At 36.8% G+C, this 17,178-nt stretch overlaps 1 protein-coding gene across 1 annotated transcript in view; it reads left to right on the top strand.

Annotated features, from left to right (window-relative positions):
- PPFIBP2 (PPFIA binding protein 2) overlaps positions 1-17,178 on the top strand; it is a gene marked incomplete at its 3' end in the record, with an annotated part of 89,726 nt that overhangs the window by 16,695 nt on the left and 55,853 nt on the right. The window contains exon 2 of the mRNA XM_082000656.1: positions 948-1,162. Coding sequence (XP_081856782.1) covers positions 948-1,162 — 215 coding nt within the window. The remainder of the gene's footprint in view (positions 1-947; positions 1,163-17,178) is intronic.

Here is a 17,178-nt window from a genome sequence, read left to right as displayed (position 1 = left end):
CAAAAGCCTAAAAAAAATCTACCATGAAGTAAAATAAGAGGGAAAATGTGATTGCTTATGCCAGAGGGAGCAGGAATGAAGACATAACATGAGTACAATCTATTATATACATGAGGCAATGAATTGTAAATAAATATTGTAAAAATAGAGCAAATAGAAGTTTTCCATCTGACTAGTTCTTAAATGAACAAAGGGATATTAAATGAAATCAAGGTCTGAAATTCATGACTGAGAAAAGATAGCTCATATTAATGTGCATCTCAATGAAACTCAGTGTATTAAGACAAAAAGATTTGGAGATAGTAGAATTTGTATTATTTATAACTCTTCCATCAAGTGAGATATGGCTGTTGCTGTGCTTGAGAAAATAATATCACTGCTGGAGGGCTGGCAGGAGGGAGGTGGTGTAATTTAGAGAGCTAGCAAAGTTTCATTAGCCATTTTTTATAGCTAACTTTTGGGTTTTGTGCTCTGTGGGAGGGTTTTAAACCTGCTCAAGGTCACGTATTTTTCTAGTTCTAGTAACACGATCTATTTTGAACTAAGTTTCTTTTCAAAGGACTGTATCAGTCTTTCTTATATTGCTTAACACTGCTCTGTATGGGGACTTCTAACTATGTATCTGAGAAGTTAGTGACATCTCATGGTGACCACGGAAAATTACAGGTGATTTGTGGTACGGTTTTGGCATCTGTAATTTAACAGATATTGCAAATGTTTTCAAGGTCAAAATTCTTTTTTAATATGCTTGTACATACCTTTCACATTTAATTCTGTAGTGTTTGTTATTTATCTAGGGACTAACTCAAGTATTTCTAAGCCTGAAATACTGATACTTGTCACTTAGCATCTGAAATCCCAATGGTGTAGTGTGTAGTACCTATATATTTATCACTTAAAAAACAATTATTTAACATTATTGTTTCTCCTGGTTTTACTTGTTTTAGGTACAAAGTCAGCTACAGAGTATGCTAATGGTGGTTATGATATTGTGTCACCTGCTCCATCAGTGTACTTGGGCACATTTCAAATTTTGCATCTCCTAGAAGATCTAAAGATGGCATTGGAAATGCTAGAGGATCCTCAAGAGAAAGAAGCGTTGCGAAATCAAATTCCGGGGGCCACAGCAGTGTGTATACGGGAGTGGTTTGAAGAGAATCTGGTGAGTAGTTATTTATAGCTTTCCCATTTTGTTTGCAAACAGCATTGGTTCAAGTATTTTGATACTTCAGTTATTTTTATAATAACTGAAATCTGCATACTTAGCTAACTGCAGTCTGAATCTGGTGGTCTGGCTTTTGGCCCCTCTGTTGCAGAAATATTAAGGTAGCTTTTCAGACTTCAAATTTGGAAGAGCTTTCTCCACTGACAAGCAGCAGCTTAACTTGGAAGTTGAGAAGAAATCTGATAAAATTCAGCTCAGTTCAGTGAAATGGAATATAGTTATGTCCCATGTGGAAAAATTCCTTCCTTCCAGCCCAAAGCTGTGGAACATGGTACTTGATATGTGAAAAACAGTAGTCAAGGTAGTAGGCTATAGAGAATGAGGACTCTGTACCTTGATGAATCCGTTCACATTGGAAGCATCAAATGAAGTTTGGTAATCATTAGTCTATGAAATGTTGGAGTGTCACAGGAAAACCCTGCTCAATTCCCATTGTTTAAACACATCAAGATTGAAGCGGTTTGCTGATTGATTAAACACATAATTAGCTAGAAATCAGTGAACTTTTAGGATCAACATCAGCAATACAACAGATAAACCAGAATACTAGATGCTTAAGAAATGTTAAGGAACACCTACAAAGTTCTAAATGCATAAGTAATGCAAAAAAGTTAAAATCACACTGACATGCACACACACATTCACAGTTACACGCACACGTTTCCTGTCTCACAGCTAGTGTTGGTTACAACCATGGACAGCCTCTTTTGTGGATGTGGGTTCCCCTATTTATACACGTCTCCTAATGGACATGTGTGTGCTTTAGCTTTTGTGTGTACCCGTGGAGCTCCCTACAGTCTGCTAACCCATGCACTGCTGAGCAAGCACACCATGAGTTCACGTAGGCACACCTGAGGTGTGGGTGCCCAATTGTTATAGCTGGTAACTATCAGGCAAAACATCATTACATAGAAAATGCTAGATAATCTCAAGTGGAATTTGCTACAAAGTGTCTCTTCTAAGCATTCTTTTTAAAGCATAGGCTAATAATTCACTATCGAGATTTGGAATATATTTTAATTGTTGTATTCAACTGAAATGTTACATAAAACAATGTTTGATATCAGTAGCAATAGTTGAATTGTAACAAACTTTGGAGTGAATTGATGCTTTTGAGCTTTTTTCGGAACTATTATAGGACAGATTGGAGGGGGATTTTCTTTTGTGGGTGATTAATTCCACATCTGTTTATTTTTGGGGTCCATGCACCCTCCTTTGAAGCTGGAGGCTGCTCTAGCATGTACTGAATAAGCCACTGGTTTTAGAGAATACAAAAACTGCTGTGTTTCTAACGTTGCACAGGAATAGGTGAGGTCAAAAATATTCCCAGTTTATCCTGAGTAGGAATACATTAGAAACTGAAGATACACGAAGCAATCTGACATTTATTTTAAAAGCAGATAAGCATGCATCATTCAAGAAAAGAATGTTGTTTTATTATTCTTCTTCATTTAAATATGTGTTTGAAAATAGTATTAAAAATCATTGCAGCTGCCATGCTTAATCAAGAATACAAACAATGTACCTTATGGAAATAATTTTAATTTGTGTTTTGCTACTGCCCTATATTGGCTTTTGTGGGAAACCACAGAAAGGGGAGTCAGAAAGATAGCTCAAGACTAGTTCCTGCTGGATAGTATCAAACAACAGCATTTAACAACTAGCATTTTCATTTAAGCAGAAGTACGGAATAGAAGTCCCAATTATTTTCTTTTGTGCTCCTTCTGCATTAGCAATCATCATAACCTAATGCAGCCCTGAAAGCTCTCTGAGGCAGAGTATGGCTGTCTCTACCAGTTCTGTCTGTGCCACACAGCAGTAGTTGGTATTGCAGGTTAGAGGACAGAAAGTGACTGAACCTTCTTTGTATTGTTTGTTTGTTATTGGAGTATCATCCAGAAACTAGAGCTCAACTGTACTAGAATGGGAAAAATAACTTCTGTAGAAAATTGCCCCTTGGCCTTAATTAATTCAAATAGCTTTGCAGCTTCGGTAATTGTCACTTAGTATGCTGAACTACACCTAGTCTTTAAATAAATAACGCTGTGGAGTTTAGCCTTTTGGTCAGCTTTGAGGCACATTGGCTCATCACTGATCAGTCAGGAAGCTTCTGTGATGATTATAGATGCTATAGCTGGTCTCACTAGAGTCTTCAATTCATTCAGTTCATTCCTTCAATTCATAGTACTGAACTATGGAATTTATCAGACATGAAATACCACCAAGTTCTCTTTTGTGGTTTGTTTGATTTTTTTTTTAATTTGTTTTTATTTTTTTAAAAACAATTGTAACTGTTACATTCTTTGGTCCATCTGCTATAGGTGTGAATACCAAAGATGTGGGAAAATACAGATACGCCTAGAGTGTGAAAACTTTAGACATCGTGTTTCATACCTGATACTACCTTGCTTACTTCCCCTTTTGAAAGCATGTGCTTTATTCCTTTTTTTAAGGAACCATTGGTGGTGATTTGGTGGAGTTGGATTTTGTGCTTATGATCTACAATCACCTAAGGAAGAGGCACACCATTTATGGAACTAAAGGTGTGCGTTTTGAAAAGGCTCCTTTTTGCATTTCTGTGGTCTGGGATCTGTGAACATATCAGGTTCTTGAGTTTACAGTATAACTGGGCACAGTAACTGTGCTGCCACTCCTTGGAGATAGATGAAATAGGCTTGACAAAGGTAGCGCTGAATTTAGAGAGATTACTACTGTGTATCATAGGATGAGCATTCAACAGTCGCTATAAGTGCACAAATCTTTTGACAAAGGTAAAATGGAATAAAGCATCATTAATTATAGACTTGTAACTATTTAAGAACTGTATTAAAAATACTTGCCTTGAAGTGAATATGTCTGGTGTGTTTTACATGCTTTGTGATTGTAAATTCTTTGGCCTTAAAAACAGAACAAAAAGACCTGGGAATTGTCATGGAGAGTTCATATAAAACAAATTTGTGTATAGTTTCAATGCTTCTTGTTAAATATTTTAGTATTGCTAGTGACCACATGACGTATCACAAAGGAGGTAGTAAGTTCAGCATTAAAAATTAACTGCTGCAGTAACAACTGACTGTTTGACTCGGTGAGCTATGAAAGAATGTATTTAGTTACAGTTCCATTTCATAACTCTAAATGAACTTCTACACTGTTAATTCTTTTTTTTTAATTCTATACATCTTTATGGAATATTTTTCTGAGTAAAGAGGAACCCTAGTGTTCTTTCAGTGGTCCTAAAATCATTTTAAGCATGAGTGAAAGCCCCATTTCCAGGATTGCAAAACATGATCTGCCTTCCAGTGGAACATTTATATTTAAAGCAAGCCACTTCACCATGTAGCTTAATGTACTGAACCTTAAAATGCTGATTCTTGAAAACTCATTAGTATTTTCCTGATTATGTTTTTTCTTGGAAGCCTAATTCTGAAAATCTTTCTAAATATTCTAAATTTCAGAAAACAGGAAGGAGAGAAGAACAGAAGAAATAGTACAGGAACGTGTGGTAGAGGCAATTTGTTAAAATAATGTGCTTTGCCTTATGATATATGCTGTGCTTTGTCTCATTTCATGCTCTGTAGTGGGAAAACCAGACTTTTTAGCAGAAATTATTTAGGATAAATTTCTTAGAGTCTTGGTTGCCATTTGGTCATGATTAATGTTCAGAAGAGACTGTTTCCACTGTTTGTTAAAATAATGGAATTTTTTTTCCCAGTGTCTTCACAGAGACTTGGATTAAAACAATAAACCCCGGTTCAGAATTCTGACTTGGTGGAGTTTGTGAAGTTTTGAAATTACTTCAAAGTTCTATTTTAAGCATGTGCTAAAGTGCTCTGCTGAAACATAATCACTGGTCTCTTTATTTCACTTTTGTCTGAGACTCGTTTTACAGAGTTATCTGTCCAGAACAGAGGCAGAAAATGAGTGCAATACAAGGCACTTAAGTATATTTGAAAAATGCTTTTATAAAAGTATCAGTAGAATTTTTCAGGAACAGCTGAGTGGGAAGAGAATATATTCTGAGCAATGCCAGTTACAGCCAGGATATTTATCTGCTGGTAGATTTGACTGTGGGATTCAACTGTGTTGAGAGTCACGATGGAGCTATATATAGCTGAATCTCCCCATTGCCAAGTGGTATTAACACATGTTAAATTGAAAATGGACCTGTAGAGCCTGCTTGGGACAGTGTAGAAAAGTCGTCATTGCATAAGCATTCATGTTTATTTTTGCCAGCTTGAAACATTAGATGAATATGTTTGCTGAGCAGTAGCCAGAGCTGAAAGTTGTATGACCCAATCCTTTGCTGCACTCCAGCTCCTTTTCAATGAGTTGATGATGTAAGGAAGCCCTGAACTGGAAGATCTGGTCCTCTCAGAGTTCCCCATGCATGTTAGAGCAATTCACAGCACACAAGAGACAGCAGAAAAGTGTCCTTTGTATGTGCAGCTGTTTATGAACACTAGAGAGTGCATTGGAGCCAGTGGAAAGGGGGTGTACACAGCTTGCATGGAATTTTTCTAATCCAGGCCTAATTTTTTTAATGTTTCATGGTTGCTTTGTCTGGGAGTCAACCCTATCATCTCTGACTCTGATTGCTCACTGTAGTAGCTGTCAACAGAGGTAGGAAAGTCTTCTCTACAGAAAGAACTAATAGAAGCTTAAAATAGCTTTGCAGTGAGTAGGGCTGATTTAGATCTCTTCCTTAAAATGACATGGTGAGATTAGTTTTTGGCATTTTCTTGTGATGGTCAGTAATGCTTAACAGACCTACCTTTAAACTACAATGACCAGAAGTGATTAAAATAAAGGTGGTATTTCTGTTATAATAGTAGGGTCTGTATTTTTAAACGCTAAGTTTTCAAAGATTTCAAAGTAGTCTACTGACATATTGTGAAGTTTAGCCCTTGGTGGAAATCCTCACCTATGTGGGCTATCCACACCTTGAAATAGAGGCCTACTCTATAGGAAGACATGATTGTACACAGAAATTGCATGTCAGGCTTCAAAAGAATTAATACGATTTATTAATTTTCATTTGTCTAAGACTCTTTCAGCTGTTGGCTTTAGTGCTTTCCTTTGCATTAAGTGGCTCAATACCACATTAGTTCATCTTTCCATTTGTGTCTAACGTTATGCGTGGTGTCCCTTTCTCATTTCACATTATGATCTGTCACTAGAATTTCCAGCTGCCTTTCTTTTTACTGATTTAAATATGACACACTGTATTAATTTAACAAACATTAATGTATAAATGTAAGTGCTGTGAAGTATCTGCTTTTTAAGTGTAGGTAGAGGAAACATTGGAAAATTCTTTCCATAAAGTAGTTAACAGTGGCACTGGTAAGAGAGAATTATTTCGTTAAACAATGGTACTAACAGATAAGGTATAAACATAATGGTAATGTAAAGAAGCTGGGGGCAAAATTTTTTTTTTTTTAAAGATCCTATATTGATTTGGAGATATTACTCGAATGTTAGAGGAAGGGTAAAAGTTTGAAGTATTTCTGTATATAACCTTTATTCAGATTTCACAGAATTTGGGTAGGTTGACCTATCTCACTTGCTAAATGTTATCAGTTATGACAAACATAGCAATAATATAATTCACAACAAAATTATTTCATTCTCTTTTGGAGTAGTATGCTAATAATAGTGGTAAACAGACCTGTATTTAGTTAAAAGGCAACTAAATATATTTTCAGGTTTTGTGATCTTTCAAAAATGGAAACAAACTGTATTTATTTTAGAGATAGTATACAACATGTAGGCATGCTACTCTTCTTCATAAGTATATAAACAAATGCTTCATTTTCCTGAAAGAATGAGATGCTTAAGAAGAAAATAATGAATGTTTATATATTTCTTATCAGAAATAAGGACTTGTAAAGGTTTATTTGCAGGTTATTCTGTTTGGAGGTTGTTTTTTTTTTTACAAATTTTTCTGTTACGAAATTTAAAGGATACAATCTGTTCTGTGTTATACTGAGGAGAGGCAAAATGTTACCTGGTAATGTTGATGTATTTGCAAATATTTGGTAAATATCCTGTTTCATATACTGATTTACTGCATATTTAGTAATTTCAGCAGTGCTTTGAAACATTTCAGACTGAAAACTAAACCTGAATTATTGTAATATGTTGTGTGGTAGGATGTAAATATATTTATTTAAATATTTGCTTTACATATCAGTGTACTTTTTTCTTGGCTATAGCAACTGGGGGGCGTGTTCACAATGATTTTGTTGTTCTGTTAAGTAGAAAACATTTTTAGTTTTGATGCAAAAACATAGTACTCAAGTTTCTTAGAATCCACATTTTCTTCTAAATAAGTTTCATGCAAAAAGTTATAGCTCTTCTAGAACTTGGGCTGGAAAAAGTATTGCAGCATGTGGCAAGGAATGTTTGAAACTGCCAAGAATGTGCAAATGTCTGTGGATGAATTAATAAACAGTAATTTCATCTAAGTATTAGTAATACATTCTTTATGAAGGCCAAGGGAAGAGAGCTAGTTATTACTCAAGCAGTAACCAGAAAGGAATAGTAGTGCTAGAGATACCTGATCTCATACAGCCTGCAGATGGGAATGACTCCAAAGACGTCAGCACCTGTTTGAAGTATTACTTCCCCCCCCAAATATGCAATAAGGGTGAGAGTTAACCATGCTGGCTTGAAACTAATGGCCATCTAAGTCTGATTATTTCTGAAATATAGATTTTAATCAAATAATTAAGCCATTTGGACTGAGTGCATTTTATGGTGGGAGAGGATTATTTGTTCATGTATCTACATAACCTTATTGCTAGTCTGTTTCCCAGGATACTTTTTTTTTTTTTTTTTTTAATTATCACAAGTAAAGCAAATGTGCTTATATACAGAATGCAGTATATTGGGTTTTTTTGGTTTTTTTCCTTTTATTCCAAGAGTTTCATCTTTCTCTGTCACTTAATCATGAGTAACTGATAATGCCTAAGACTCTTAGGCAAATTATCTTGCTGGAAATGCTTCATCTAGATTTCTGAAGGCATTCCTCACTACGTAAAAAGGATGTCTTCCTCCATTGTCTTTTGCACAAATGGCCTGAATAACTTTTTACACAAGTATTCCTGTGCAGGCGTATTCTCATATTTTCTCTCTCTTCCTTCACTCCGAAGCTCTCACGTTTTTCTGCAGCATGAGAATGACAGATGTGTGAATTGGCATGATGAGGACATTTTTCCCTTTTAAAATACGGTCCTAATGCCTTTGTTTCCAAAGCAGCCCAAACACTAGGATGGGGAAGAGCACAAAGTAATGCATATAGGAAAAGTTGATACTAATTCTTGGGAATTAGTAAATTTTTGTTGCACGCCCATACTGAACTCTATTCTCCTATGAGGCTGGGAAGACACGTAGTTGGTCAATTTAGTCTTGTCCTCAAAGGCCAAGTGTATGTTGTTTTAGAGTTTTCAGAGTCCGATGGGTTTTGAAACCAAAATGATCTAGAAGTTATTGCTGAAAAGGAAGAGAGGTGCTATGTTTCAGGGACCTGGACCTTATGGAGGTGAAGAAGTTCTGCTCTGCTTCCTATTCCCTTGCCCTCGAACCTCCCAGTGCCAATACAAGAATGCTATTGGTAGTTTGCATTTTGGGCTGCTTTGAAAGATCACAAAAACCTGTGTTTTAGCACAAATTTAACTGAATAAAAAGTAAAATTGCTAAAATAACAGTAATAAATATAATTTTGTAATATTCATAGGGCCTCAGCTGGTTGGGAGAAAGAGGGACAGTGGTGGAAAAGAAATCAATGCTACTTCCTCAGCTCCGGTGTTGGTAGGAGAAGAGGAAATGTACCAGTCAGATTGCCCTTCCCTCCACAGTTCTAAAAGGATTTGTGGATGTTTTCTTGCCTCTTCATAGCTCTGGAATGGAGGAACATAAGAAGTCTACTGGATTGTTTAAAGCATTCTGTTACTTTCAGTTTCAAAGCTGTTACAGCATGTCTGTTTACTATTTGAAACAGATTTAAAATCTTGTTTGAAATATTTGACATTCTGACTAATAAAGTAATGGGTTGCTTAGCTGAGTGTTTTTTATGGGTTATGTATTAGCAGACGTTCATGTGGCTAGCACCTTTGGTGTTCTGCAACCAGAGTTTTTACTGTTATCAACAGTGGCAGTAGTCAGCAGTTTTCTATAGAAGTACAGAATTGGCAAAAAAATCCTGATGGGTTTTCATACAGCTTGTGGAGTATATAAACTTTGTTAATTTTAAACATTTTAGTGCCCTACATTGCATTTATATTGCCATAATGTGTGTTTTCTTTTATTTTTTGAGACAGCACTGGAGAAAACAAACAGTTTCATGGGGGAACAGAGTAATAGCTAGCTCACTCTCTCCACTTGAGAGTGGTGGTACTGCAGGGGTAGTGGGGGATTTTTGTTTGGTTGGCTTTTAATTCTCCATTGAACTAGAAGTTAGAGCTCAGTGAAGAACTACACACAGACATGCATTTCCTAAAAAAAAAAAGAAAAAAAAATCAGTGGTAACTTGATGAAGCAGTCCTCAGATTGCAACATATTTTCCTCATTTTCACGCTGCCCAGAGAAGCTAACCTGCTTTTCCAGTGAAACAGAAAAGTATTCTAAGTAAATCTGGGGCAATTGATTTGCATTCAGTTGGTGTCTGAAACTTTTTCAGGCCAAAGCTCAAGCAGGACGTAAAGTTCAGCATGCAGGTGACAGGCTAAAAGTGAACATGTGACTGCCTGGAATGTATGTTGTCAACATTCGTGACTGATAAGATGTAGAAAATTCAGACACGTTTACCTTTTAATCAGGAAGAATGACTGTAATAGAATCAAGAGGCCTTTGCATGAAATCCAGGACAAATGACAAGGCAGAAATAAGGTATGTTTGTAATTTTAAATACTTTTAAGAGGAGAAATGATACTCATCTAGCTGCAGACACTATACTGAGGCACTAATAAGTGGAGTGATATAGTTTTCCTGTAGCTTTTTTAAAAGAAAAACAAACTCATTCAGAGAAGATGTTTAGTGGAATGTTTTGAGAGAGAGATGTTTCGCCCTTCCTTAAATAAGCCTGAAATGAGAGTCTTAGAGCCTATGTTTTGAAACGGATGAAATGTGGATCTTGAGGTTCCTTAGTGGTGGTGCTATAAGATATGCAATACTTTGAGATAAAGTTTGATGTATTTGCTGTTCTCCACAATTAGATAACTAGTTTTCTGGAGGAAAAAATGCCTTAAGCTGTAGAGAGTTCATGTTTTAATGTCAAAAGAACCCTTATTCAGTCTCCAGCTTGTCAGCCATGACAGAGGCTGTCATGCATAGAGAAGTGTATGATATTAAGTGCATCTTAATTTTTATGACTTTTTTTAAAAATGGACCATTGACAGTATACTAAGGCTTTTGGCAGATGGTGTGAGCTATTCAAGAAATAGCTACGCTCATCAACTTTAAGATAGCAAAAAACCTTCAACAGCCAGCATAGAATAACGAGGTTGTATGTACAGAGCAACCCAAATCCTTTTCAGGTCTGTCTTGTGGCAGAGTTCACTCTTGGAAACTGGCTGTTCTTTTATCTTGTCACATTTACTGGTGATTTTAGGTGTCCTAACACCTTTAGAAGACTTGTAGCATTACCTTTCTAAAAATCGTTCACATTTTTCTTGTCATGTGACTTTAAGTAACAACAGGTAATAGAAGAAAGCTGGAAGTGTAGGTTTACATCCTTCCCTCTTACTTTGGATCATGGCAGATTCTAAAAAGAGGTCCATTAGGTCAAAAGGATCAAAAATGCTTGAAATAATAAAACGCCACATCCCTTGCAGAAACTCCTTCATGTATCTGTGATTTCCATAGTTTGGACTGTGGGTAGATGGCTAAGTGAGGCAGATCCCGGTAAGAACTGCTTTTCAGGGCATTTTACAGCTTCAGACTGTTGAGTTCTTTGCATATATCGATAGTGTGATGGGCTTCTTTGACACTGGCACTTCCAAATTGCTGTTTTACTTCACCTTAAGTGCAGGAATGAGTTTGGCTGTAGCAGCTGAAGAAAATGGGGAGATAAGTAAATGTTCTGAGATCATCAGAAAAATCCCATAGGGACAGCTGCGTTTTGGTCTTAATAGGCATTGCCCAAGCAGTTGTCCTTGTGTGTGGAACAATCAGTTGCCCAGTTTAAGGCCAAAGTCACTTTTAACTAGTGGGAGATACAGCCTTGGAAACCTGAGTTTATTGGGAAAAATTAGAACTTAATCATAACTACTGTGTGGAGGCACTAGAGGACACCGCAGTAACAGGCAACACTTTTAAACTTCCCTTCTTGCCAGAGCATTGCTTTGCATATGCATTTATCTTGGTGTTGCAAGTTTGAAAAGTTGCCATGCTATGAGACTTCAGCTTCAGCAGGAGCAGACAAAAATTTTAGAAGGGTATCATCATCCTCTGTTAAGATGGAAAATTGCCTCTTTGGCAACAGCAGTATTTATAGGATAATTAACTTATCCACAGGATCATCCTTGAATTCCTCCTCTTTTATAATGTCTTTTGAGACAACAGGCAAGTAATTCAAAGAGCAGAGCTTATTTTTAGGTTTAGTCTGAGCCTGAAATAAACGGAGAAGGCTGAGTAGTGTTACGATAAACAGGGAGTAAAACAGAGACAGGAAATAGGGGGTCTTTGGTAATGAGTTCCAGCCACTCTTGAAACAGAAAGCCAGAGAAGGCATTACTTGAAAATAGTTTCTCAGTGACAGCTTAATAATTTTTAGCTTGTTATTCAACATTAAAAGGGAACAGTTTCTTCAGATTTATACTATTCTTGAAAGATCCTTTTTAAAGATCATTTAGCAAGTTATATTTTCGACGGTTTTAGAGTTACATTGTTCTTGTTGCTAACCAATCTGCTGTTTAAAAAAACCAGATGTTCGGGGGAGAGTCTGAAGTTTATACAGTTGTGTGTTATATATACATCTGTGAGAAGGATTTGGGATAAGACTGTGGGACACGCATTCAGGATTTTGGAAGTTGAGGGTTGAAAGAGGAAGAAGTCACAGCTATATCTTGTAAAACAAAGCAGTGTGCTTGCTTCCAAAAGTTTCTTTTAACCCTGGGAATGTGACTGCTGAGATGGGCCCAAAGCATGGATGGTGAGATTGATATTTACAAGCACTTCACGTGGCTAAAGAGGGTAAGTGATTTGCTGGGCTTTGTTTTCTCTTTGTAAATGCACTTTAGCAAATCTTAGTCAGAATTCTCAGCTTTGAGAAAGGAAACGTATTGAGTGCCTCTGAGTGTCTCAGACGTAAAATAGTATAAGTTTCTTCATGAGAAATGAATCAAAGACATTTCTTGATGCGGGAGGAGGAGGCTTAGGGAGGGGGGAGAGGATCAGCTGTCTTTGTCTTTAAAAATGAAACTCTAGGATCAAACTTTGAACAAATGGCGATATATTCTAGCAAGTGCTCGTGCTTTCCAGAGATTGTAATACAACAAAGCAAATCTTGCATAGGAATGTATGGCAAAAAAGGAGTGTATGTTGTTTACCATGTTGTGCTTTAAAATAAAAAATTATTTGCACTAGTTATTCCCTTAATTCTTCTTCGGTATAACTGTATGAGACCTTTTAGGATGCCTTTGTTTTGGATAAAAATGGTGGTACTTTTTTCCTGTGCATGTTACTCTGATAAAATTATGTTTTTTAAAAAGGCAGCGCTATTAAAATCCTAATTTTGTGTTGAACTGTCTGAACATGAATTAACTGCATCAGATTATTTTTGTCTTACTGTAAAAGAAAAAAAGTAGGTTTGTGCAGTTGTCTCGTCACCTTGGAAAAAACACTTTGCTTTTAGATTTTTTTTTTAGGTTCTAAGTATTTTTCAGTGTTTGAAAAATCCATGAATGGGATGTGAATAGATCCTTCAGTGTATTGTTTTTTAAATTACAGTATTAATTTAATTGTGTGTCACATAAGCAGCACATCTCGTTATACTTTTAAAATCTATTTTAGCCTGTGTGTACTTTTCTTGCAAGTTCTACACATGCCATTTATGTTAGTGCTTCTGTATGGCACTGGATTTAAAACACACATGTATGCATATGCACATGCACTCTATTATTTTACTATCTGTATAAATGTAAAATCTAGGTAAATATTTACATGAAATGTGATTAGGAACTTTGTTTTGGGTAGCTTCCTGAATGAATATAAAATATTCATTATATAATGTCAGTCTTTAATAAAAGCTTGAGAATCTTGAAGTTAATTTACAAAATATTTACATCAGGTTCTAGAAACTTTTACATTTCTGCAGTGTGGATGGGGAGAGGGTTAAATGGGGAGTGAGTGGGATAGTGAAGGAGGAGAGACAGCAGGAAGTAGCAGTTGGTAACATTATACTATTAGTTTAACCTGTGTTCTGTGCAGTTAAGGCTAAATAAGTCTGTAGTGCTTTTTGAGATCACACATTGATTTGTTATTGAAATGAGGTTTTGAATAAGGTATGTCTGCCACCCCTGCTTCCTAATTTAAATTTCATTTCTAAAAAGAGGTTTGTTCACAAAAGGCTGAGGTGTGGTGTTATCAGGTTGTGTGGCACTCAGGATACGCAGAGGACAATCCTATAATGAGAAACAGCTCAAGAAACATCTTCAGTGAAGAAAGTCTTACACTGAAATGTTCACAGATTCGGAGGGGTTCACCCAGGGTCTCTTTAGGATGATTTTCAAGTACTCCAGTGTTCAGAAAGGATACTGTGTTCAAACGTAGCACAGGCTTTTACAGAAATTATTCGTGCTATTACTGTTGCAGCGTGTAATTTCTTTTCTGCAGGGTACATAAAGGAGAATATGAATTCTGCTGCTTTTTCTTGCAAGCTCTTTAAGGGGGTGAACACACGTGGGGGAAGGGAAGAGAACTGAAAATGATCTTTCATTGTTCCCAGGAGAACTTAAGCAGTCTGCTCCCAAATTCCTTTGACAAGTGATTTTAAAAAGAAGTTGAAACAGCGTTAAGTTGCTTATTTAATTCTCATGTTCAAGAATCCTAATGTCACATGTCTGGCACTGACTGTGATAGCATTAAATATTTCAAGCCCTGCAATCATAAACTGTTGCTCTTTGGCTGATAATGAAAGTATGAGTACCCTCCAGAGTAACAGAGAGTAACTGCAACAGACTTCCATAAACCCTTGGTGAAGTATGCCAAAGCTGGCTCAAATTTCATCATTATCAGAAATCACTTCAGAGACCAGGATCAGTTTTGATGTTGCAGTTGGTTGGCTAAGCTAGACTTGCTTGGTATCTGAGGCTTGGACTGGGTTAGGGCAGCAAACAAATACAAAAATCACGAGATCCAGACAGGCAAAATGACAGATACAATTGCTATTTTCAGATGCTTAGAATAGAGGATCTGGCTTTAAGCAGTAGTCTTGTAATGTAATACATGTAGTAGCATCATGCAACAGCAGCAGGGACAAAGTAACATTTAGATCAAATTGAAATAAGGTATCACCACGCTTCAGCTCTTTCCACTGCATTGTCTTGATGTTAAAATGACCTGTGGAAAGTGCTGTGCCAAGAATGGCCATAGGTATGGACAGAGTGGGCAGCAAAATACAAGAGCAGATGGACCAAGCCAAAAAACAGTTTAGCCTTGCTTCAGTTACATATGAGGCACAGTTAATGTGTTTTCCTTTGCTTACTGTTTTTTTCCTCCATTTTACTTTTTTCCACCTTTTGCCAGTAATAAAAATTATTAATCTGCAGCAGTATTATTTCTCAAAAGAGAAAGAACTTTCCCTTATCTTACCTAGTATCAGAAAGACAAAACCCTGCAATGGGTGCAGCTGTGCTGTACTCCATGGCATGTGATACTGTGATGGCCATTTCAGAACTGTCCCAGTCAGCTTCTCTGGCTGAGAAGCTGAATGATCTCTGAGAGAGGCACATAGTACCGTATGAAACCATAGCCATGGTTTCATGCAGTGTTACAAGAGTTTGTAACAGTGCAGATGTTCAAGGATACCTTGTTAGACACAAAGCCCGGCTAAGGAGGTCACAGGAATTGAGCCATGTCTCTCAGCAGTCTGAGAGCTAAGCAGCTAAGGCAGCAGCATAGTTCTCAAAGTCGTTGGTGGGCAGTTTGGGGGAAGCGTTTTGCAGATAACTGATGTTTGAGAGAGAGATGCCTTCATATGAAGTGGGGGTGCCTATGACTCTTGTAGCTGGCTTTAGACTTACCTTTTGGAGTGCGTGCAGCACACAGCTGGTGGTTGACCTTAAACAGGTATACATTATTCTTACGCTTTTCTTTCCTGTCTTCTGGATGCTATTCATAACCTGTACTAGCAAGAGGGGGAGTGATCAAACCTATGCTATAGCCATTAAGCTCATGATATTGAGAGTGAATCTTATGACTTCTGTAAGGATATCTTCCTTTAAGTAATGTCACTGTCTGGAGGAGAAAATACATATTAGTATTAGAAAAAATTATCCAGATAAAATATAAATATTTGGCCAAAATTCTTTTATTTTAAGGACTACAGAAATTTACCTAGCTCTGCCTTTACTTAATTTCAGACTATATTAGGTGTTAGCTTTTTCAAAGTGACTGCCGCTTTCATTTAACCAACAAGGAACAATGGCAAATAGAAAATCCTGTTGTTGCTTTATTAATTGCCTTCAGATGAAAGGCAAGAATTACAGATCCAGAAATCATGTTCCAGCCTTCTCCTCCTCAAGTGCACTGAGTGAATGTACACATATTCAGATGGGTGTGTATCTGAGGTAGCGCTAACATGCCAAGAGATTAAATTTGTATTACATCCCTAGTCAGATGGCAAAATAAAAATGTTTATTGGGTAGGCTACTCACTCATCACTACACAATAGCAACTACTGTGACTCATAATATCAATTCTGCTGACCAAAATGAGTAATAAAGAGGTGGAAAGTCCATGCTCTTCTAAATATTGTCAACTCCAAGAAGGCTGGAAAAAGTCTATAGTGTACATTTTCTTGTATTGAAATAAAATACTACGGTCTGTGTGCTGCTAGCAGTTTGCAGGAAAACTCACTGGTTGAACTCTGCTGGCTATATTCCTTGTTTTCAGCTTCTAAACTGCAACAAAAAACAGTATGTCAAGCATGTCCCTAATCGTCCCCATTAATGCAAGTATTATAGTTGCCACAGGCATCTAATTCAATTATCAGTGGAACTGAAGGTGATTCATGTGACCGAATACGAAGAAGGGAGGGTTATGACATAATCTGTCTTCTAAAAGAGGTGGGTGCCTTGTTGAAAAAGCTTACAAATCACCACCCTGACTGACTGCCAGGTTTTTTTCCCCAGCTCCTCCCTGCTCCACAGCCCAATACGAGATCCATGGTATTAGTGACAAATTTCTGTGTAACAGCTTGCTGACCAACTTCAGAAGTTGCTATTTTTTGTTTCAAAATTACCTGTGTTGGAGATTCTTTGAGCTGAAACTGAAGCAGCACACATGAGGAGAATATAAACTGTCCTGTATTCAGTTTTATTATCTTGTATATGTGCTTGCTTTAAGGGGCTTACTTTTACAGCCTGTCAAGATTCAGCTAGAAGTTCTGTTACAGAAGCTTCTGAACAGAACATCTGTACATAAGCACTATACAATGGTTGTTGTTCTTTTCTGACAATAAGCTGCATTCTGAATTGTTTCCTATTAAAATAACATGCAAGAAAACTTAACAGTCCATGCTTATCAGTCTGTGAGAAGGCTGTTGAAAATTAAGATAGCTGAGTCGATCAAACATTTCTTCCCTTTCTTGCCATACCTTTTTATATTTCTGCTTATTATCCCCATTTTGAATTAAAGCTGTTGAATCATACTCTGAAGCCTTATTTTTTTTGGTCATATATTCTGGAGGAATATTTAGGCCTTTTTCTTGGAAAAGGACTCTGTAATGACTTGAT

The sequence above is a fragment of the Phaethon aethereus genome (genome assembly GCF_964289735.1).
Source record: "Phaethon aethereus genome assembly, chromosome: 5".
Classification (NCBI taxonomy): domain Eukaryota; kingdom Metazoa; phylum Chordata; class Aves; order Phaethontiformes; family Phaethontidae; genus Phaethon; species Phaethon aethereus.
The sequence above is the reverse complement of the archived record's forward strand: the minus strand, read 5'-3'. Positions and strand labels throughout refer to the sequence as shown.